The sequence below is a fragment of the Heptranchias perlo genome, chromosome 13, assembly GCF_035084215.1.
Source record: "Heptranchias perlo isolate sHepPer1 chromosome 13, sHepPer1.hap1, whole genome shotgun sequence".
NCBI lineage: Eukaryota > Metazoa > Chordata > Chondrichthyes > Hexanchiformes > Hexanchidae > Heptranchias > Heptranchias perlo.
In genome coordinates, this window is record NC_090337.1 from 62,009,953 (window position 1) to 62,033,926 (window position 23,974).

Sequence of the window (23,974 nt, forward strand, 5' to 3'; positions counted from 1 at the left end):
TGTGCACTTGGCACCTGGAGTTACTGGATAGTGTTCAGGAGCAGGAAGCTGCCTGATTTTTCTCTCTTTATTGCAGGAGCACTAGGCAAAATCTGCAGTCCCTATTGCTGATCTGGCTGAGCTTGTCTAACTCAGTACAGACAAGGGACAGAATCTGTGACTTTCCTGATCTCTTTGGGTTAGCATTCCCTGCCCTATCCGTCGGAAGCATTGAGAGAAAGCACAAATTTACACCCACTTTAAGCTGCACAGTATGAGTTCATGGCAGACACCCAAGTATCTGCAATTCACCAGGTTCAAAATGGGCAGGAGTCTGCTAGGCTGCACAGAATGCTGAGAAGGGATAAATGGAGAATCACCCATCAAAGGCAACATTTCCAATACTGAGTCCGACCAAATTTGAACTTGCGATCAATTCTGTGTTTACTGACTTAATGTTAGTTATTCTGCTTATAGTACAATGTGATATAAACTGTCATAAGGTATAGAGTGGGCAAAAGGCCGTTCACCTGATAAAGCCCTTTCACAATCTAGCCTATCATGGACTCTACCCATCCATTTAATCTCCTTCCAGAGCCCTTTCATAATCGACCCTATCATGGACTCTACCCACCCATTTAATCTCCTTCTGCAGCCCATGTACAATCTGCTCTATCATTGACTCTACCCACCCGGTTTTACAAGGAATTACATAGAATCTACAGCACAAAAATAGGCCATTCAATCCAAATGGTCTATGTTGGTGTTTATGCTCCGTAGGAGCCTTCTCCCACATTATTTTATCTCATCCTATCAGCATACCCTTCTGTTCCTTTCTCCCTCGTGTTTATCTAGCTTCCCCTTAAATGCATCTGTGCTGTTTGTCTCAACTGCTCCATGTGGTAGCAAGTTCCACATTCTAACCGCTCTACGAGTCACCCTCTGGATCTCTGGGCAATTTTTCCCCCTCTCTCTCTCTCTCGAGCTCACTGGTCCCAGGGTTAGCTGTAGTACCCCTTACTGCTGCCCAACGTTGAGATCAGCTAACTCACCACAGGTGGAGGACGAATTCTGGGGCCCTTCTGCCTGTATGGGCCAGTATCACACTGAGTGCTGCATTCACCTGCAGAGCTATCAGGGAGACACAGCCTTCCACAGCTCATGTACAATCTACCCTATCATGGGCTCTAGCCACCCATTTATTGTCCTGAGGGAAAGTTCGATATAAATACTCTTCCAAGCAAAACTCCAGAATATTCATCCACCCTCACGTTCCAGTATTTACCTGGGCAGCTGCTTCCACTGACGATCCCCCTTCCCTGCCCCACCAGCACAGGAAACATCATGTCCCATGGAATATTTGACCATCTCAGTCTATACTTATTACAATTGTACAGGGCTTTGGTGAGACCTCACCCGAAGTACTGCGTACAGTTTTGGTCTCCTTATCTAAGGAAGGATATACTTGCCTTAGAGGTGGTGCAATGAAGGTTCACTAGATTAATTCCTGGGATGAGGGGGTTGCCCTATGAAGAGAGGTTGAGTAGAATGGGCCTATACTCTCTGGAGTTTAGAAGAATGAGAGGTGATCTCATTTAAACATACAACATTATGAGGGGACTTGGCGGGGTAGATGCTGAGAGATTATTTCCCCAGGCTAGAGAGTCTTGAACTAGGGGGCATAATTACAGGATAAGGGGTCGGCCATTCAAGACTGAGATGAGGAGGAATGTTTTCACTCAGAAGGTTGTGAATCTTTGGAATTCTCTTCCCCAGAGGGCTGTGGATGCTGAGTCATTGAATATATTCAAGGCTGAGATGGATAGATTTTTGGACTAATGGGGAATCAAGAGATATGGGGATCAGGCAGGAAAGTGGAGTTGAGGTCGAAGATCAGCCATGATCTGATTGAATGGCGGAGCAGGCTACTCCTACTCCTATTTCTTATGTTCTTATGTTCTTACACCTGCCCCTAGCTCCCAACCAACTGCTTTCGTAAACGGTCTGATCCGCATCCCCTGCTCTGTTGGGGAGAAAGGTTTCTCTAATCTTTAATGAGCTTTGTTCACTTTATTTTTGTGTCCTGTGGTTCTGAGCCCACAATCTACATCACGCACCCTGCTCACCTCTTAATAGCCAGTGATTCTGACATTGGTTGTTATCCAGCAACTTCCTGCTGGGAAGTGTGTGTGAGTGAGTGAGTGAGTGATGTGGGGGAGGTTTTGGCACAGTAGATGTCAGGTGAGGACAAGATGGGTTGTGATGCCCCCTCCGCCCCCCCCCAAGTTGAATATGCTGCCAACTCTCACTATCAATAATTGGTGCAGGGGGCATTTCATTGCAGAAACAGAGTGGTCTCCCCCCCCCATTTGAATCCTTATCATTAGATTTACTTTAAGAGGTTGACAGTTAAAACTAATCGAGGTTGCAAAACGGTTAATTGAGGAGAATGTCACATTTAGAGAGAATTTGAGTCTCGCCCGCCTCCTTGCCTCTTCTTGTTATCGGCAGATATCTGTGAGTGGGCGATTGGCTCACTATGACCACCTGCCACTTTCCCAAACCAGTGAGCCCACCGGTCACCTTTTCTGACCTGCTTTGGGTACGCAGCATGGCATTTCGGCTCGGGAACCATAGAGAAGGGGAGAATACATTTTTAGGGAATGTAATATAAGCCGTCCAATCTAATGTCGGAATTGGCGGATCTGAGCCTGGCGTTGGTGGGGAGGGTGCTGCATTCTGTCCAAATCCTTACAGCCCAGAGATACTCTGCCCGTTTTGAACCTAATGAATTGCAGGTGTCTAATATTTTCAATTATGAACTGGAACAGTGCAGCTTAGGTGCAAATGTAATCCTTACTTATCGGAGAAAGAAATAAAAGAAAGAACTTGCATTTATATCACGCCTTTCACAACTTTGGATGTCCCAAAGCGCTTTACAGCCAATGAAGTACTTTTCAAAGTGTAGTCACTGCTGTAATGTAGGGAAAAGTGGCAGTCAATTTGCACACAGCAAAGTTTCACAAACAGCAATGTAATAACAACCAGATAACCTGTTTTAGTTGTTGATTGAGGTATAAATGTTGGCCAGGTCACTGGGGAGAACGCCCCTGCTCTTCTTCAAAATAGTGCTGTGGGATCTTTTACGTCCATCTGAGGTGGTTTGACATCTCATCCGAAAGATGGGACCTCCGATAATGCAGCGCTCCCTCAGTACTGCACTGAAGTGGCAGCCTAGATTTTGTGCTCAAGTCTCTGGAGTGGGAATTGAACCTACAACCTTCTGACTCAAAGGTGAGAGAGCTGCCCACTGAGACCCAGACACTGCTATATTTAAATGAAGCGACTTATTACAGCGCTGAACTATTTTTGGTTTTGCAGTACGGGAGGTACTGCTTTCAGTCTCCAGTCTGTGCTGAGTTAGTTGATGCCAGCAATTGGGATGCTACAATTAGTCTTAGCGTCGCTTAGGTAAGAAAGAAGAAGTCACCTAAAGTTCCTGCCCACTCCCCTGTTACCCCTGCTAGGAAGTGCACGTGTATCGATATCAAGTAAAGGTCCGGATGTCTCTCAGCTGTGTTGTCTCCAATAGTCAAATTGCCTGCAGAGAGTTGACCCGTTTTTTGGCGGTGTTAGTTGAGGGAGGAATGTTGGGCAGGACACCTGGAGAACTTCTTCAAAGAAGGAATCTTTTGTGTCCACCTGAACGGGTGGACGAAGCCACGGATTTAACGTCTCATCTGAAGGACGGCACCTCCAACAATGCAGCACTCCCTCAGTACTGCACTGAAGTGTCGGCCTAGATTATGCGCTCAAGTCCTGGACAGCAGCTTGAACTCACATGCTTCTGACTGGAAGGGGAGAGTTCTACCAACTGTGTCAATCTCGGGCACAAAATGAACGCCCCTGTTTGATTTTTAACAGCTTTAACTTAAACTTCTGTTGCTTAAGAGCGGAGACAGGACGGTTACTGGATTGAACTGGCCTGTTTCATGTCTCACGAATGTTATGACTCCTTTTATTTTGCCAATCAATCTATTTGGAAGAGACACAGTGTCACAGAGCTGCCAGCAGTTTGTGGCTGGGTTAAGGCACACTCACTGACACAATAAATCTGGGGAAGTTTGGCAATGGCGATGCAGAAAGAAACACGTTCCATGAGGGTCAGACAGTCTTTGTTCTTATTAAACGCTTCAATCTGTCAGTGCTTGAAAAGTCAGGTTAGTATTGGGGCTCGTTTCAAAATAAATTGCACATGGGCAAAATCTCCAATCTCCGTTATCATCCTGCTCCTCACCCCACGTGTCCTCCTTCAATCACAAGACATGCTCTGATTCGACCTAATCCTCCCCTGATAAATAGAAGACTGCTCCATTCTGCTCAGAACCAGTCGGCGGATGCAAGTTTGACCGATGGCCGGGAAGATATTTTGAGGAGACCATTTCCCCTTCCCCAGGGGGTCTCCACTCCTCCTCCAGCAGTCCGGCTGAAATAGAGTAAGGCGCACTGGGCTTAATTCTCAGATTCTTCAGTCCAGAAGAACCACCTCAGATATTTGCCAGAATGTGCGTTGCATTTGTCAGCCAGTGTTTTACAAAATGATGCTTTCATTTCTCACAGTGATAAAGTATCTTGTTCACATTCATTGTGGGAAATAAATTATTTCCTTCAGTTACAGAATGCTCAGATCTGAGATTTGGCAGTCCAGGAAAATATTTATGGATTTCCTGAGTATACTTGTTGTTTGTGTATTGTTCTTATTTCACTTTTTTTAATGTTGGAAAGACAGGACTTGCATTTATATAGCACGTTTCGTGTCCTTCAGGACGTCCTAAAGTGTTTAACGACCAATTAAGTACTTTTGAAGTGTCGTCACTGTTGTAATGCAGGGAAACGCGGCAGCCAATTTGTCCGCAATGGGGTAGTATAATGGGAGAGTCAGGGTATAAGTACATGAGGGAGAAAGGAATAGTAGGGTATGCTGATAGGATTAGATGAAGAAGGGTGGGAGGAGGCTCGTGTGGAGCATAAACACCGGCCGAATGGCCTGTTTCTGCACTGTAAATTCAATGTAATTCTATTTATTAAGGGACGAGCTTTGATGGGCTGACTGGCCTTCTCTCATCCCTGACCCTTGTATGTTGAGGGCCGATATTCTGAATCCATACTCCCGGCGTGGAGTCTTCTGCTTCCCCGTGGTTCCTGTTGCTGCCCCGACTGAGATCAACCAACTTGGCGCAGACCAGAGCTTGCAACCTTCCAGTCTGCAGGACTCTGTGCCTCACTGAGTAGTACATTTCCCAGCTAAGCCTTTGGGGAATTAGGGTCGGTATTTTAACCAGCAGTGATTGCACACTCACTGGACCTTGCCAGTAGTCACTGCCAGCACATAAACCCAACCTTCTGTCAGAATATACATCGTTTCTCAATGGAGAATAGTTCACAACGTTCACAAGTCAGATGCATTGCTGTCCCACGGGTTTTAGCATTGGGCCCTACTCTGAGGTTTTTGGTCTTGGTGCTTTAATGCACATCTGCTGACACCAGAGCCAGATTCACTATGTTGTCAACACCTTCTGCTGCCCACCTACAGTGAAGGCAGCATTACAGTTGCATCTACTGAAGAAAGCAGTCATCAGGGACATGGGGCTAATGGAGAGGATAGGGAGGGGCCTCTCCACAACTATGGGAACAGCGACTTTGAGTGAAAATGATGCATGATAAATAGAGGGAGGTGCAGGCACTTCACTAGCTTGCAGATGTTTTTTCAGAAGTCTGGCATCTGTCCAGATCCCAATGTCGTGCATTGTGCACTCTTTGTTTTCCCAATTTGCCTCCACCCTGAAGGTGACGACCTATGCTAGAGTACCACTGCAATGGAAGTTCTTCGTGTGTGAGCCTGGATAACAAGTGTTGGCTGGATGTTCATCTGTGAACTTCCAATCCTGATCTTGCCCTTATGCCAAGCCCTTACACGAAAAGCGGAACAGGCTCGAGGGGCTGAAGGGCCTGCTCCCATTCCTATGTTCCACAGAGGTGGACTATCAGCAAGATATCAATGCAAAGTTGGCAATTTTGTTACACTGTCTTGAGCCTGGGGACACTGAGGCCAATGGTAGCACCTCGACCTCAACCAACTCAGCACAGACTAGTCGTCAACCTGGGCTAGGAAAGGGAAAAAGCAGGTAGGGTTCCCACAGATAATTGCTGTCAAGTGAGCCCTGTTGAAAGGTGCACATTCGAAGAGCTGGAGGAATATCTGGTTAGAAGGAGAATGAAGGATTGTAAGGATAAGTACAGATAAAGATGATGAAATGATGTGTGGAACATGATGGCTCCTGAATTGCTGGGACCATGGAAATGTCAGATCGAGAAAGGTAACTGGACTGGGATGTACAATAGAAACCTAGGCCGGGAATTTTCTTGGAATTGGTCCCGCTGCACTGCTGTAACTTCGAGAGAAGTGCAGTAGGAAACCTGTTTATGAGGAAATTCCCAGCCATAGACATATTCGCGCAAGGTGAGGCCTATCTGAATTTAGGCCCTTCTAAGGGGCTGATTTTATTTAGTCCCATTTCCTTACCTTATCTCCAAACTAATCCAATTTTCCTTTCCTTTTTATAATCTTGTTTCAGTGATTATCCAATACCTTCCTGAATGCTGGAATCGAGTTAGCATCGAGTGCCACTTCTGCATTCCAACAACTCTACATGAAAAGTTTTCTTCTAATCCCCCCTTTAAGTAACTGATACATATCTTGAGATCATGGCCTCTTGCCTTCAAATTACCTAGCAATGGAAATTATCTGTGTTTACCTTTATTTTGTAAGTTTGATCATCTCTATCAAATCCCACCCCCTCAATTTTCTCAGTTGGAGAGCATACAGCTCTAGTTGCTCTAGCCTTTCTTCATAAGTCCAACTCTTTATGCTTGTATCATCGTTCCAGTGTTAACAAAGGTGAACTCACTGTAGCATGCGCCTCATTAGAAACAAAAAACGGATTAAACAAATTTACGTACAAATCACTCTCCCGATAATGTGGGCTTTTAGCTGTTATGTCGTGTGTTGCCTCTGGCTCCCTTCTTAGTGAAGAAACCACACAACCTTCATTGTATCACTCTCCGATGTACCCAAACTCAGATACATCTGAGAGTGTTATAATGAAGGTTATGTGGTTTCTTCATTAATAAGGGAGCCAGAGACAACACACGACATAACAGCAAAAAGTGTGCATTATCGGGGGAGTGATTTGTTTAATCTATTCTTTGCTTCAAAGTTTCCAGTGAGGCAAATGCTATAGGGAGTTCATCTTTGTTAACACTGAACTAATAATGATGCAGAGTATGACAGTGTGTGTTCCTGTAATAAATGTATCGCAGAGAGTGTGTCTTGTATGTTTTTCCTCTGAGGTGGAAGCTTAAACAATGTGTGTTCCATCACAAGTTATGATCTATCAGTGAGTGTTTATAATTCCCTTCCAATAGAAGTGAATATGAGGGATTTTTGTAAAATTAATATTGTCAGAAACATTTGTTAAATGTCCTGGGTTTTTGTTTCACAAACTGGGCCAAGGCCCAGCGTTGAGGATGTGTTACAGTTGGATTGACTTGTGCAATATTTTCTTGTCTTGGCTTGGAGGCGATGGGAAGGCTATGACCCAGAGAGCTGCCTTTCTAATACAACGTGACTAGTGGCATTGAGGATTATTCCAGCTTTGAATAAAGAAAATGTGTGGAAAGATATAGAGGAAGGGTTGTGCAACAATTTCTGTCGTCCTCACATGTTCTGCCTTTGACCATGAGCAGTGCTTGACTACTGTCTTCAAAGGCCCTTAAATTGTATAAATACAAGGAAATTCTCCTCTTATCTTTAGTTCTGGCAGCAGGGGTGCAGACTTCATAGGAACAGGAGTAGGCCATTCAGCCCCTCTGGTCTGCTCCACCATTCAATTATATAGTGGCTGATCTGCACCTCGACTCCATTTACCTGCCTTTGATCCATATCCCTTGATACCCTTCCCTAACAAATAATTATCAATCTCAGTCTTGAAAGCTCCAATTGACTTAGCATCCACAGCTTTTTGGGGAGATAATTCCACATTTCCCCTACCCTGTGTGTAGAAAAAGTGCTTCCTGAGTTCATTCTTGAATGACCTAGCTCTAATTTTAAGATTGTGTCCCCTTGTTCTGGATTCCCCCACCAGAGGAAATAGCTTCTCTGTATCTACTCTATCAAATCATAGAATCATACAACACAGAAGGAGGCCATTCGGCCTATCGTGTCTGGGCCAGCTCTTTGAAAGAGCTATCCATTTCATCCCACTCCTCTGCTCTTTCCTCATAGCCCTGCAGGTTTTTCCTTTTCAAGTATTTATCCAATTCTCTTTTGAAAGTTACTATTGAATCTGCTTCCACCACCCTTTCAGGCAGTGCATTCCAGATCATAACAACTCGCTGCGTAAAAACATTTCCTTTCATCATTTTTAAACCATTCAACTACACCACCCCTCAACCATCTATACTCAAGGGAATACAACCCAAGTTTATGCAACCTGTCTTCATAATTTAACCTTCCTGAGGTGCGGTGCCCAGAACTGAATGTAGTACTCCAGAAGGGGGTCTGACCAATGCTCTGTACGACTGAAGCATAATTTCCTCCCTTTTGTATTCCAAGCCTCTTGAGATAAAGATTCTTGTGGTCTCTGAGTGAGGTGGCCATTGTGATTCTGATATGTCCCCGACACACCACTGTGGATGTAGCCCCGATCAGGGAGGGCAGCATTAATTGCTACATTAAAAACAAACTTGTCTTGTGTAAAGAGTTGAACCGTACAGCCAAGTATTTGGTGATGAGAGGGATTGTCATGGATTAGACCTTTAAATGAACAAAAGCAAACCTGGGGGAGAATCCTTCATGCGCTGTGCACAATGGAATCGGGAACACGATGGAGACTGTACACCAAAACCCCATCCTACCAGGCCTGCCGTACGATTCCAGCATTTTCAGAATTCATTTGCTCGCCCTTCCTCCGCCACGCCTCGTGTTTGAGCGGGTGTCGGCAGCCATCCCGAGGGCATCACAGCCTGTCATCAGTGCTTTCCTGCAGGGGCCACTGGATAATGGTGAGCGGTGGATTTTTCTCTCTCTCACCGAAGCCAACTGTAGTGATCCGACTGGCTGAGATCAGCTAAATCAGCACAGGCTACGGATTGAACCTGGGACCTTCATGCTCTTTATACCTGAGGCCCAACCCTTGGGCAGTGTAAATACGCAACATCGTGTATGCACTTCTTCCTAAGATGAAAATGGTTACAAATTAAGCCATTAAACCAGGAATGGCCCAGGTTGTGAGCTCGTAAGGCAGCAATCACTCCAAAATGTTGGTTGTCCCACAGCTGGTTCAACTTTAGTTTTAATTTACAGGAACCTTCAGCCTAACCCCTGACAGTCGGGGGAAGCAAAAAATTGTTTTCCATAAAGATACCATCGCACTCATTCCAACTGCACTAATATTATTCTAGATGACAGTCCGAGCAAAATATTACGGTTAACACTTGGAAGCCCAAGGCAGCTTCTGGATTGATACAATTAACCTCAAAAATCCCTGAACTAATGAACAGCGGAAAATTAATGAATCATTGCCACCGATCACTATCCCTGCTAGAATGCGTGTGTGAGTGGGCGCTGCGTGCAAACTGGATAACCGGCCTGTAGCTCACTGTCGAGGTTCGGAGGCAGAGACCGGCCACTTGGAAAAGAGTCCCAGGGCTGGGAACTGTACTCTGGACATGACTTCGCAAACTCCTGAGAAAAGGGGGAGACAATTATTGGAAAAAACTAATCATGGCTGATCACTAGCCACAACAGTGCCTAGGATCTTCTGGAAAGTAGGCTTCAGCCTTTAACGATGATTTGATGGGAGTTGAGATAGTCTGGGATGAGAGACTATCCCAGCTAATAGTCTGGGATAGTCTCAGCTAATCAATGTGTTTTTATTATAAGCGTATTTGCATTCTGATTTCCTCCTTTTTCTGCATTTTTTGTCCCTCTCTAGAACTTCTTCAGTTGAAAGGGTTGATTGTTGACTTGACCTCTTATTGATGCTTCCAGCAGGTTTACATGACCCCTCCTCTCTTGTTTACCCTACCTGATTTTATCCCCGGATTATGTGCTGAAGTCCCTGTGGGATTTGAACCCACACCTTCTGACTCAGAGGCGAGAGTACAACTTGGTATATCTCCCATTGTGTGATATGTCCCCTATTGTATGGTATGCCCGCCATTGTATGGTATGCCCGCCATTGTATGGTATGCCCGCCATTGTATGGTATGCTCTCCTCCCCAGTGTATGGCACGCCCTTCATTATATATGACCTCCAAAGCTAATTAAATATTCAGGCTTTCTCTTTAAAAATGAAAGAAAACAAAACAAAATAGAACAAATGTGAAGGTCTGTGATAGGGTAGAGGGTACGAGTGATTAAATGACAAAAGGAATGATGGTGTAAGGCGAGGAAGGCTCCCAGCGGGGCCCTCTCTCCCTCCTCGCCTTGCACCATCATCCCTTTTGTCATTTAATCACTCCTGCCCTCCACCCTATCACAGACCTTCCCTTTTGGTCTTTCCTCCCCTCCCCCCCTTCCCCGGCTCTCTACTTGCTCAAAAACTTTAACTCCTTTAACATCTTCCAGTTCTGACTGAAACGTTAACTCTGTTTCTCTCTCCACAGATGCTGCCTGACCTGCTGAGCTTCTCCAGCATTTTCTGTTTTTATTTCAGATTTCCAGCGTCCGCAGCATTTTGCTTTTGAAAACAAAATAGATTGTTGTAGTGAGGCTGGACCATGGTTACCAGCAGAAGGGGTTTGAACGAAGGAGGTGGAAAGTTTTAGAACTTTTCCTGGCTACCTGCACACACGGATTGCAATGTAAAATCATTCACTTACTATCTAGGAGGACACAAGTTCTTCTTACTGTATTACTCCTTCCTTAAAGCTTTGACCTAAGTATCTTGGCATTCTCAAAAGGTGGACTATGTAATGAGTGTCAGCAGGCTGTTGAACCTTGGGAGGTATCACAGCTGTGAGAGTCAAATGGTGCATTTAAAACAGAGGAATCATGGTGCAGTTACACAGGGTATCCGTGTGTGAGTCTAACGGTGCATTTACACAAGGGACTTGTGAGTGAGTCTAGGTACATTTACACAAGGGACCTGTGTGATGTCAAATGGTGCATTTTCACAAGAGTATCTGTGTGAGAGTCTACTGGTGCAGTTACACAAGGGATCTGTGTGTGAGTCTAATGCTTTTACACAAGGGATTTGCGTGTGAGTCTAATGGCTCTTTACAAGGGATCTGTGTGTGAGTCTAATGATGCATTTACACGAGGGATGTGTGTGTGAGTCTAATGGTTTTACACAAGGGATTTGTGGGTTTGAATCTAATGGTTTTACACGAGGGATCTGTATGTGAGTTTAATGGTGGATTTACACAGGGGAGCTATTTGGCCTTGGGAGGACATCACGGTTACTGTTGGTGATGAGCAACAGGAGTCCTTTCCCTGGGTCAAGGATAGTGAGACGAATTATAACTCTACCAACATGGGCCCCGGCTAAGATCGGCTAATGGCATCATTGCTGTTCTGTGTTGCTAATCAAGAAAAGGTTGTGAGAACATTCACCAAGGATTGAATACCCTTTTAAGTACTGAGGAAATAAAAGTGGGCTATCTCTAGCAGTTTTCAGGAGTCTGACGGCTCCTTTGGGCTTTTGGACCCTTTGTGGATAGGTGCAGTTGTCTGTGTCAGTTTTCAAATTCTGTGAGAGCAAGGCATGGGGAACTCGACCCATTTTCCCAGCCTCTTGACTCTTGCCCTCCGTTTGTACGTAGGACTGGATCTAATTCAGAGCAGTTTGAAACCCTTGTTTTGTGAATCGTACCAGGACATGTTCACACGGATGTTGCGGCCGTGATTTACGCTGCAGCCTTGCCAATTGTGTAATCACTCTTGGTTGAAGGAACCTCCGTCACTGGACACGACAGTCAATCTGCACTCAATGTAAGCCAACATCTGACAAGCTGAGTATTAATGCTCAGTCGATGGAGATTTATAAACCTTTTCAAGTGATGCAGAATATCTTCAGGCTGGAGACGTAAAATTGGATGATCCAACCAATCCGTCTGTGCTGAAGTCGTAGGAATGCAAAACCCAGAGCCTGAGAAATACTTGAACGGATTCTCAGATGTAATATTCACATGTTTGTGGTATATTATGTACAGGCTGGCCTCATGTAATACCTAAGATTGTAAGAAAGCAAGAATTGAGGTAAGGTCAGTCAGCCCAACAAGCCAGCCCCTTCCAAGGTTCATACACAATCTACTCTATATTTTTTATATTTGTTCTTTTAATGTAGATGTGCTGGCAAGGCAGTAATGGACTCTACCCACCCATTAAATCTCCTTCCACAGACTAATCTACCCTATCGTGGACTCTACCCACCCATTAAATCTCCTTCTACAGTCCAATCTACCCTATCATGGACTCTACCCACCCATTAAATCTCCTTCCACAGACTAATCTACCCTATCATGGACTCTACCCACCCATTAAATCTCCTTCCACAGTCCAATATACCCTATCATGGACTCTACCCCACCCATTTTATCTCCTTCTACAGACCATGTACAATCTACCCTATTCTGGACTCTACCCCACCCATTTAATCTTCTCAGATGATGTTCTGTATCAACACTCCTTAAATCCCTAAAAGTAATGCAGCAAAACTCCGGCATATTCATCCATCCTGGTATCTCTACTATTCTTTCAAGCAATGTTCCTCTTTTCCCTCACCTCCAGCAGCACAGGAGGCATATTTTCCGCTGACAACCCATGCCCACTAATGTTACTGGTGGTCAGTAAAGAAGCGTTATATGCAAGCAGCCCCCGGCAACTGGATTTCTTCACTCGTCCCATGGGGAAAAGGACCTCCTGTTGGAGATCGGCAGCTCCTTGTGTTCAAGAATCATAAGCAAAGCCTGCATCCTGCTCCTTGAAGACACATTGCCTGCTGCAGCACTAGCATCAGTGCCATTTTGAACAGGGAGTTGGGCAGATGGAGAAGAGGAGTCAATTGCGGATTCAACACCAATGGACAACTCTTCACCTGATCCACATGGGCCTATTTTGACTGGACCCATAAGGGTGACACTGAGTTGCCCCAGTGTCACCAGACAAGAATCAGCACGCGTGCCCCTTTAAGGGAACACTGATATAAGAAACAAGCAACTGGTCCAGTCAAACTAAAGATGCCAAAATAAGCAACAAAGTCCCAACAAAACAAAAGGAACCTTACCAACTAAATGATAGTGTTATTGTCCATGTCTATAAGACACTTATTTCCCTGTGGTGCCCACTGATTGCGGAAGGCCTTAAGCGTACTGGTGGACACTGCATGCTCCCTCTCCAAGTTCACCCACCCGGGCAGGACAGTTTAGCCAGCTGCATTGCTCTTTCTTATCCCCCCCAATGTCATGGTTCGAGACCATTTTTTTGCAGAAAGGACTTGAACGTGAGCTATGTCAAGACGTTCATTTAGTTTAGCGAAAGCTTTCGTTCCCAAGCTGAGTTGTGGATCAGGAGGCAGATGACTGGCAATTACAAGGTGAGATGGCAAATTGTTTTCTCTTCGAGACAACAACAACTTGCATTTATATAGAGTCTTTAACATAGTAAGACATCCCAAGGCATTTCACAGGAGCGTTATCAAAACAAATTTGACACCGAGCCACATAAGGAAATATTAGGACAGTGGTCAACAAGGTAGGTTTTAAGGAGCATCTCAAAGGAGGAGAGAGAGGTAGAGAGGTTTAGGGAGGGAATTCTAGAGCTTAAGGCCTAGGCAGCTGAAGGCGTGGCTACCTATGGTGGAGCGAAGGAAATCAGGAATGCGCAAGAGGCCAGAATTGGAGGAACGCAGAGATCTCGAAGAGTTGTAGGGCTGGAGGAGGTTACAGAGATAGGGAGGGGTGAGGTCATGGAGGGATTTGAAAACAAGGACGAGAATTTTAAAACCGAGGCAATGCCGGACCGGGAGCCAATGTAGGTCAGCAAGCACAGGGGTGACGGGTGAACGGGAGACTCAAACAACGGACAGTTCCCTGGTCGTGTCTGCGTATTCGGAAAGACACTTTTGCACCTTGCTGTTGGAAACTTTAGTGATATCAGTGGGGGGCTGTGACGGAGGCGTCTAAAAATCAGAACACAGACATCTAAGCATTATTTGAGCAGCTCAAGCCGTGGTCCTCTGCAGTAGGACAAAATACAGAGATTGTGCTTTTAAGTTGAGTTGGACCACCCAACGGGAGTGGGCTGGTGCTGTCCTGCTCTTTATTTTTGTAACAAAATGCAGACACAAGTTGTACTGATCTGTTTCATGCGACTGCCATCACTATCATAGTTCTGTGTGTTTTACCTACTGTGGAATAAAGTATGGAATAAAGCCAAGCCCAAAAGTTAACTCAATCCGCCTTGGGAAAGATTGAAGGATCTGGTCCAGAACACATGGGAGGTTCCTTGTTATATCCTTGGGTCCTGCTACTGTCCTAGTGGGAGCCAACATCTAAGACCGCTTAAGGAAGCGACCGACACCACTGACACTGAGTAGATACCCATGGCCGGCATGAATTTTGAAAGACCAGTTTTATCAACTCCTCTCTCCAGAGGACACATTTCCACAGGCCCCAAACATCCACTGGCACCGTACCTCACCCAAGTGGGCATTCTTCATGTGTGTACTTAAGACAGTTGGCAGACTTTTCCAACAGATAGGGCTTCAGAACCAAGGCTGTTCTCATAGAACGTCCACACATTTTGGTAGGAGTCACTGGGCAGCAATCGGGGCCTGGAACCCTGCGTGATGGTCCATTCACAATCTGAGTGCAGAGACATTGAGCCCAATTGTAGGACCCCATCCATTGCCTGTACTGAGATCAGCCGCCTCATCACAGACCACGAATTGAACCCGAGAGGTTTTGGTGTGCAGGGATCAGTGCTCCACTTGGGGCAGTTTCTTCACCCACTGGACCATTGAGAACTCAGCTCCTCTCCTCTAATATAAACCCAGCTCGATAAGAGCAAGAGCTTCAGAATGCATTGCAAATAAGAACAAATGGTTAAGGAGAGAACATATGTTCCATATTTATTTTACTGTCACATGGAACACCAGCCTTATCCTAATACATAGCCAATAAACTGCCATTTAATGCACTCATTGTTTGTGTGAGTTCGGCAGATTGACTTCGGATGCTAGGACTGTTTGGGCTCTAATGTGGTAACGTAGACTTGACACGAAAGCTTTCCCTTCCATTGTTCTGACAATGTGTTTTGGCAAGGCTAGTACGTCTGCAAATGGACTAAACCCTAGTCTGGAATGTTCTGTTGATTTAATTGTTTTAAATTTTATGCTTGCAATTTAAAAAGGGTGCCTCAAATGAGACGTTTATGGGCTGGTTCAGCTCCTGGAACAGTCTGCTGTAAAGATTCCATGTTGGCTGTACTCATGGGAAAATGATAGCAGCTTTCACATTAAGTTGACCTTCTGACTATTTAGCACGGAGTCTTGTCTGCTGTGGTACATTTTGGGAAATATGGGGTGCGCTGCCCAAGATTTTGCATCCCAGTAGATAACAACTCATGGGAAGCATGGCTTCGATTGGCTGATATGCATTACAACAAGTTGCATTTATATAGCACCTTTAACGTAGTAAAAAATCCCAAGGCGCTTCACAGGAACGTTGTCAAACAAAATTTGACACTGAGCCACATAAGGAGATATTAGGACAGGTGACCAAAAGCTTGGTCAAAGAGGTAGGATTTAAGGAGCATCTTAAAGGAGGAGAGAGGTAGAGAGGCGGAGAGGTTTAGGGAGGGAATTCCAGAGCTTAGGCCCTGGGCAGTTGAACTAATGGGGAACAACGGATCGATGCTGGGAGGATGCGTTCAAAGAATCAATCCTATGCTGTTCAAATTTGCGAAAAGTGTTGGCTTGCTATTCGATTGTGGGGGACATCACAGATTCTATCCTCATCATCCACTCAAGCACAATTCCACCAGGGGTCACTGGATAGTGCTAAGAAACGGGAACTGAGTCTGATATTTTCTGCCCATTTTCTTGTCCATGAGGCACCAAGATCATTTGTAGCATACTAGCTGCCCATCTATTGAGATGTTTCAGCCATGGCTCAATGATAACACTCTTGCCTCTGAGTCTAACATGATGCAAACTGCTCACATCCTTTAGCTCACCCCACCTCAACCTCTGCCCCAGGATGCAATCTGTTCGGAGAGGGGGAAAAAGCTGGAGGCCAATTTAGGAAAAAAAGTCTGGGAAATTCCTCTCTGACCATCGTAGGAAGCACGGTCCAGGAGACCACAGTCGCTGGTACCTCTATTCCTGCTAGCCCACCCACCTTCTATAACCTGAAATGTCTTCCACTTGCAGGAACTCACCCTTTTGAGCACTTGCAGTGAACTTATACTCACCGCCCGTCCTGGCAACTTATTCCAGAGGTCAACGACTCTGCAAAAATAATAATTTCCTGGCATCTAGCCTAACTCTGCTTACATAATTTGTAAACAATTTTACAACACCAAGTTATAGTCCAACAATTTTATTTGAAATTCACAAGCTTTCGGAGGCTTCCTCCTTCCTCAGGTGAATGTTGTGGAAATGAAATCCTCGAATCCTTCGCAGAACAATGCCTGGTGATTACAGACAGTCTTTCCAACTGCCCGTTGCCACGGCAATCAGAGTGTGCAGACAGAGAGGTGTTACCTAAAAGGCCACCGAATATACAAACCACCAAAAAAAAAACAGAGAGAGAGGCAGGAACAAACATAGAAAAGACAGCAAATGACCCATTATATTAAAAACAGATAACATTTGTTCGCTGGTGGGGTTACGTGTAGCGTGACATGAACCCAAGATCCCGGTTGAGGCCGTCCTCATGGGTGCGGAACTTGGCTATCAATTTCTGCTCAACGATTTTGCATTGTCGTGTGTCTCGAAGGCCGCCTTGGAGTACGCTTACCCGAAGGTCGGTGGCTGAATGTCCTTGACTGCTGAAGTGTTCCCCGACTGGGAGGGAACCCTCCTGTCTGGCGATTGTTGCGTGGTGTCCGTTCATCCGTTGTCACAGTGTCTGCATGGTCTCGCCAATGTACCATGCTCTGGATCAGTTTCTTTCAGTTTCAGTTTCAGTTTCAGTTTCAGAATCAGTTTCTTTCTTGGACGCACGAATCTCCATCAAAGACGGGCACCTCAGCACCACACTCTACCGCAAGCCCACGGACAACCTCACGATGCTCCACTTTTCCAGCTTCCACGTCAAAGAGGCCATTACCTATGGACAGGCCCTGCGAATACACAGGGTCTGCTCAGACGAGGAGGAACGCGATGGACACCTACAGACGCTGAAAGATGCCCTAGTAAGAATGGGATATGACGCTCGACTCATCGATCGACAGTTCCGACGGGCCACAGTGAAAAATCGCATAGACCTCCTCAGAAGACTAACACGGGACGCAACCAACAGAGTACCCTTCGTCGTCCAGTACTTCCCCGGAGCGGAGAAACTACGCCATGTTCTCCGCAGCCTTCAACATGTCATCAATGACGACGAACACCTCGCTATGGCCAGCCCCACACCTCCACTACTCGCCTTTAAACAGCCACCCAACCTCAAACAGACCATCGTTCGCAGCAAATTACCCAGCTTTCAGGAGAACAGCGTCCACGACACCACACAACCCTGCCATGGTAACCTCTGCAAGACATGCCAGATCATCGACACAGATACCACCATCACACGAGAGGACACCACCCACCAGGTGCATGGTTCATACTCCTGTGACTCGGCCAACGTTGTCTACCTCATACGTTGCAGGAAAGGATGCCCCAGAGCATGGTACATTGGCGAGACCATGCAGACACTGTGACAACGGATGAACGGACACCGCGCAACAATCGCCAGACAGGAGGGTTCCCTCCCAGTCGGGGAACACTTCAGCAGTCAAGGACATTCAGCCACCGACCTTCGGGTAAGCGTACTCCAAGGCGGCCTTCGAGACACACGACAACGCAAAATCGTTGAGCAGAAATTGATAGCCAAGTTCCGCACCCATGAGGACGGCCTCAACCGGGATCTTGGGTTCATGTCACGCTACACGTAACCCCACCAGCGAACAAATGTTATCTGTTTTTAATATAACGGGTTATTTGCTGTCTTTTCTATGTTTGTTTCTGCCTCTCTCTCTCTGTTTTTTTTTTGGTGGTTTGTATATTCGGTGGCCTTTTAGGTAACACCTCTCTGTCTGCACACTGTGATTGCCGTGGCAACGGGCAGTTGGAAAGACTGTCTGTAATCATCAGGCATTGTTCTGCGAAGGATTCGAGGATTTCATTTCCACAACATTCACCTGAGGAAGGAGGAAGCCTCCGAAAGCTTGTGAATTTCAAATAAAATTGCTGGACTATAACTTGGTGTTGTAAAATTGTTTACAATTGTCAACCCCAGTCCATCACCGGCATCTCCACATCACACATAATTTGTGCCAGTCTTGTCTCAGTGGTAGTACTCTCGCCTCTGAGTCAGAAGGTTGTGGGTTCAAGTCCCACTCCAGGGACCTGTGCACATAATCTAGTCTGACACTTCCAGTGCAGTACTGAGGGAATGCTGCACTGCTGGAGGTGCCGTCTTTCGGATGAGATGTTAAACCGAGGCCACGTCAGCCCTCTCAGGTGGATTTAAAAGATCCCATGGCACTATTCGTAGAAGAGCAGGGGAGCAATTATTTGATAAGATTGTAGCTGTACCCCTCTCTACAACAAAATACTTTGTGCCATTTCTGCCAAGGAAGATCCTAGAATGTTCCAGCACAAAAACAAGCTATTCGTCCCATCAAGCTGCACTGGTATATTCCTCCAAATGAGCCACTTGCTTTAATCCAACTCTCACTTCCCATACCTTTCATTGTTCCTCTTTTTCGATTCCCTTTTAGAAGTATTTTTGGACTGCTTCAACAGTGGTTTATGGCAAAGAATTCCACATTCTAACCGCCCTCTGTGTAAAGAATTTTTTCCCTAACCTCCCCTTTAATTCTTTTTTATGATTTATCTGATCGATAGATTCTTGGACACTAAGGGAATCAAGGGATATGGGGATAGGGCAGGAAAGTGGAATAGAGGTAGAAGATCAGTCATGATCTTACTGAATGGCGGAGCAGGCTCGAGGGGCCGTATGGCCTACTCCTGCTCTTATTTCTTACATTCTGCCTTCTTGTTATTATCTCGTTGGCCAGTGAAATCAATCCAGCACTATTTAGCGCATCAGAATCTTGAAGACCTCAATCAGGTCATCCCTTAACCTTAATTGTCATCACTTTTTGCAGATAACAATGCTCCTTTAAGCAAAGCCCTTCAGTTTCAAAAGTATCATGGAGTTTCATCTTGTTGCCAAGTTTTTCTTGACCAAAAGGTCATGATGATTATGTGCCTAAAATGTAGTTATTTTACATTCACATTAAAAACCCGGGTCATAAAATGGCTGTTGTTAGAACAGTCCCTTATTATAGCTGCTGCTGTCGATGAGAGAGATTGGTCCCGATATTTACGGGGTGGCGGGGAGGGAGCGGGGGGAGACCGAAAATGGCCGAAGAACCCGGCAAGGCCGGGGATACGGAGACCCTGTCGTACTTAACCGCAGGACCTCATTATCATTTTTTAATTCCGTTTCCCGCCCAGCAGCCGGCCAAATGGACAGGGCGGGAAATCCAGTGGCTGGAGGCCACAGCCTGGGACCCTTGGGGACTGTCCCTGGCAGGCTGCAGCTCAAGGGTTGGTTGTTCCCCAGTCTGTGCTGAGTTAGCTGGCGAGATGATAGTGGGGCTAAAAGTAGCCTTATTACCTCTACGTTAGGGATGGATAAAATGGTTGGAGTGGCTTGTCCTGATCATTGTCCTCTGCCTCCTGCTGGGAGATACCTGCAGTAGGTGCGAGCTGAGGACAGGACTAGGCTGCAGTGTCCCTCACAGTTCAGTAACCTGTCAGCACTTATTGTCTAGGCTCATACGTGCCTGGCCACATGGATGAGATCTCAGAGGGCGACTTTTGGAACTGCGCACCAACATGAGTGCTCAGTAGAGGACACGAGATTCCTTTTGGCGCATTAATCTCTGCTCTATATTCCCTCCAAAATCCTCCATTCCCCTGAGTCGAGTCCTCTGTGCATCCCCCCCACCCCATTGGCCCACCATTCGGGGCAGATCCTTCAGCCGCCTCAACTCTGCTCTTTGGAAAACCCTCCGCAAACCTCTCCGCCTCCGCATCGCCCGCTCCTCCTCGTACAAACCTTCTCAAAGCCCATCTCCTCAATCTAGTCTTCCATTCCCCCTCCTAGTCGCTCCCCTTCCCTGGCCCATCGTCTGATTTCATTCCGTTTATTTTCAAAGCACCGTAGGATTTTTTTTTTTAGTTAAAGCACTATATAAATACAAGTTGATTTAATGGCTAGCTGCAGGCCTCTATATAACCTCTCTGTAAGGCAGCATAGTACAGTTATTTATAAATGAGAGCATTCAGGAAGCAAAAGGTAGCCCAACAGCATCTTAAACTACTCACAATGGATGGTTGAATGCTGAAGTTATGAGGGAATTATCTGGGGAGAGTCTGAAGGTACTGAGTTAACAGCAGTTTATCATTAACTCGCCCACCTTGGTATTTTAACTGTGCACTAATTCAGCTTTGACACACTCAAGTTTATTGTGTCCTTCCTAGTCACTAACTCCCTCTGAGCTTGTTTGCACGCCTGATTGAAACAAGATTCATAAAAATTCAACGTTAAGAACCAAAAAGATGCTGAACCCAGCCACAGTTCTGCTGTTATTTTGCGCCATGTTTCATTTGCAGTGAGGCTCACTCGTTATGTACAAAAAGGAATTGAATGTTCATGTGTGCTTTTGCGTTGCAGGTGAGTAAGGTTTGTGGCCAGCCCCAAGAGAGAGCAATAGCTTCCTTGCTGGACAGCACGGTACGGACCCCAGCCACGCCCGACTTCAAACTCCAGGCTGTGGCCCAATTCGCCAACCTGACCCAGAGAAGAAGGTAAGGACATACTGCTGTCAGTAGCGTTTGGTCAATGTAAAGGTTCTTCTCTTTAGGTCCTCTGTGGTCGTGCATCATTCCCTGGGCAGGTGGACAACCAATCATTCCTCGTCCAGTTGGGAAGTATGCAGGAGTGGTTATATATTGGGCTGCCGATCAATCTAATTTGTCCCTCTGTCTGTGCAGTGAAGTGTCGAGGTATCACCTGGTGCCTCTTCCAATAACATGACTGAAGGCAGACAGTGAGAATCACAGTTTCAGCCAAACGTCCCATTGTGGCACCGTGTGTTGGCACAGTGGTGCCCTGTGCAATGTGTCAGCTTTGAAAATGGTACAACAGGAAAAGCACCTTATGGGGAACCATGGTGAGGTGAGAGCTGGCATGAAAATATCCCAGGTTTTGGTCCTCGGTCTTTGGTAAGTTCGCTGATATCTCCTGAGATTGCAGTAGGGAAGCTACAATCGGCCTCGGTGCCCTTGGGCTAGAAGGAAGAAAATTAGAGTTCCTTCTTTTAATCTTTATCCTATGACTCTTTCTGTAAGGTGTACGTGTTTGTAGATATTGAGTGAACACTAGATCAGACTTGACTGTGATATTCCCCATGGCCAAATAACCTACCAACACTCATTGTCTAGGTTCATAGACGAAATATTCACTTGCATGAATCATAGAAAGGTTACAGCACGGAAGGAGGCCATTCGGCCCATCGAGTCCGTGCCGGCTCTATGCAAGAGCAATCCAGCTAGTCCCACTCCCCCACCCTTTCCCCGTAGCCCTGCAAATTTTTTCCTTTCAAGTACTTATCCAGTTCCCTTTTGAAGGCAATGATTGAATCTGCCTCCACCACCCCCTCAGGCAGTGCATTCCAGATCCTAACCACTCGCTGCGTAAAAAAGTTTTTCCCCATGTCACCTTTGGTTCTTTTGCCAATCACCGTAAATCTGTGTCCTGTGGTTGTTGACCCTTCTGCCAATGGGAACAGTTTCTATCTGCTCTGTCTAGACTCTTCATGATTTTGAATACTTCTATCAAATCTCCTCTCAACCTTCTCTGTTCCAAGAAGAACAACCCCAGCTTCTCCAGTCTATCCACGTAACTAAAGTCCCTCATCCCTGGAATCATTCTAGTAAATCTCTTCTGCACTCTCTCTAAGGCATAGAGATATAAGTCCAGAATATTAAAATTCAGACCAGTTCTAGGGGTTATTAACATCAGCTGCAACAAACTCCAACTGCCTGGTTCAGTCCTGGGATGTGGTTTAACAGCAGAATTGGACCACTGCCGTCAATGGTGAACTCGCTGGTGTGTCTGCAGGTGGGACGTGCAAGTGAATCCCTTCCCGCACACGAAGCACCCATGATCAGCTGGCACTTGTGGAACTTTATCCCAGCAAGTGTCGACACCATGGGAAGAGCAGGCAGGAAAACTGGAGGGAGCACAGAACAGGAGCACAGAACAGGTGTTGGGCTTTTTTTTAAGTCGCAACTGTGTTGAACGGGTTGGGCAGTGTGATATTCCACAACAGTGGTGCCCCAAGATGCTACACACAATACATTACCTCTGAAGTGCATTGACTGTTGTCATGTAGGTAACATCGCACAACAGAAGTGAGATCAACTATCAGTTAGTTTGTTGTCTTTGATGACTGAGGGAGGAATGTTGTCCAAGGCACTGCGAGAACTCCCGGCTCATCTTCAACAAGTGTCATGGGACCTTTAACATCAAAGAGCCAGCACAGGCACGATAGGCCGAATGGCTTCCTTCTGTGTTGTATTATTTTATAATTCTATGTGTATTACCCCTATAATGTTTATTAAACTGTTAATGTGCATTATTCCTTTAATACGTATTATCCCTATAATATTTATTACCCTGATAACGCTTACTATCCCGATGAAGTTTATTACCCTAAAAATGAGAATTATCCCTATAATGTTTATTACCCCAATCATGTTTCCTGTAAAGCAAAGGTTTTCCAGCTATTTCAGTAGAATATTTCTGTATTCAGTGGCTCACTGTGATTTCACACAGTTTTGATCTCCATATAATAGAAAGGATGCAGAGGTATTGGAGAGAATGCAAAAAAGATTCACAAGAATGATACCAGAACTGAGTGGATATCCTTATCAGGAAAGATTGAACAGGCTGGTGCTCTTTTCTCTAGAAAAGAGAAGACTGAGGGGTGACCTGATAGATGTCTTTAAGACAATGAAAAGGTTTGACAGGGTAGACATAGAGAAAATGTTTCCACTTGTGGGGGAGACCAAAACTAGAGGTCATCAATATAAAATAGTCACTAATAAATCCAATCGGGAATTCAGGAGAAACTTCTTTACCCAATGAGTGGTAAGAATGCGGAACACGCTACCACAAGGAGTAGTTCAGGCAAATCGTATCGATGCATTTAAGGGGAAGCTAGATAAACACATGAGGGAGAAAGGAATAGAAGAGTACCCTGATAGGGTTAGATGAAGTAGGGAGCGAGGAGGCTCGTGTGGAGCATAAACGCTGGCATAAACCAGTTGGGCCGATTGGCCTGTTTCTGTGTTGTAGTTTTGCTGTAACTCGCTGTAATGCGAGTGTGTGAAATTTTCATACTCTGTCTGAACTGTGAAAAACATCCAGCAATATAATTGTGGATTCTGTCCTTCCAAACTCTGGTTCCTTTTGTAGCGAGCACTTTGAGCTGGGTGGCACCAAGGTCCCAGGAAAGAACGAGGAGAGAGTGAGATGAATCTAGATTTCAACACAGTGAGGATCCTGGCAGAAGGGACAGTGTGTAAGATGGTGCATCAGCAATTCCGTAGGAATAGGGGAGCATATTTAGAGCAGGATTTTA

The 23,974-nt window shown here is 45.6% G+C and overlaps 1 protein-coding gene across 5 annotated transcripts in view; it reads left to right on the forward strand.

Annotated features, from left to right (window-relative positions):
- Positions 1–23,974, forward strand: part of gpc5b (glypican 5b) — a 688,958-nt gene that overhangs the window by 182,762 nt on the left and 482,222 nt on the right. For all 5 annotated transcript variants that reach the window (XM_067995585.1, XM_067995586.1, XM_067995587.1 and 2 more), the window contains exon 4: positions 21,001–21,134. In XM_067995585.1, coding sequence (XP_067851686.1) covers positions 21,001–21,134 — 134 coding nt within the window. The remainder of the gene's footprint in view (positions 1–21,000; positions 21,135–23,974) is intronic.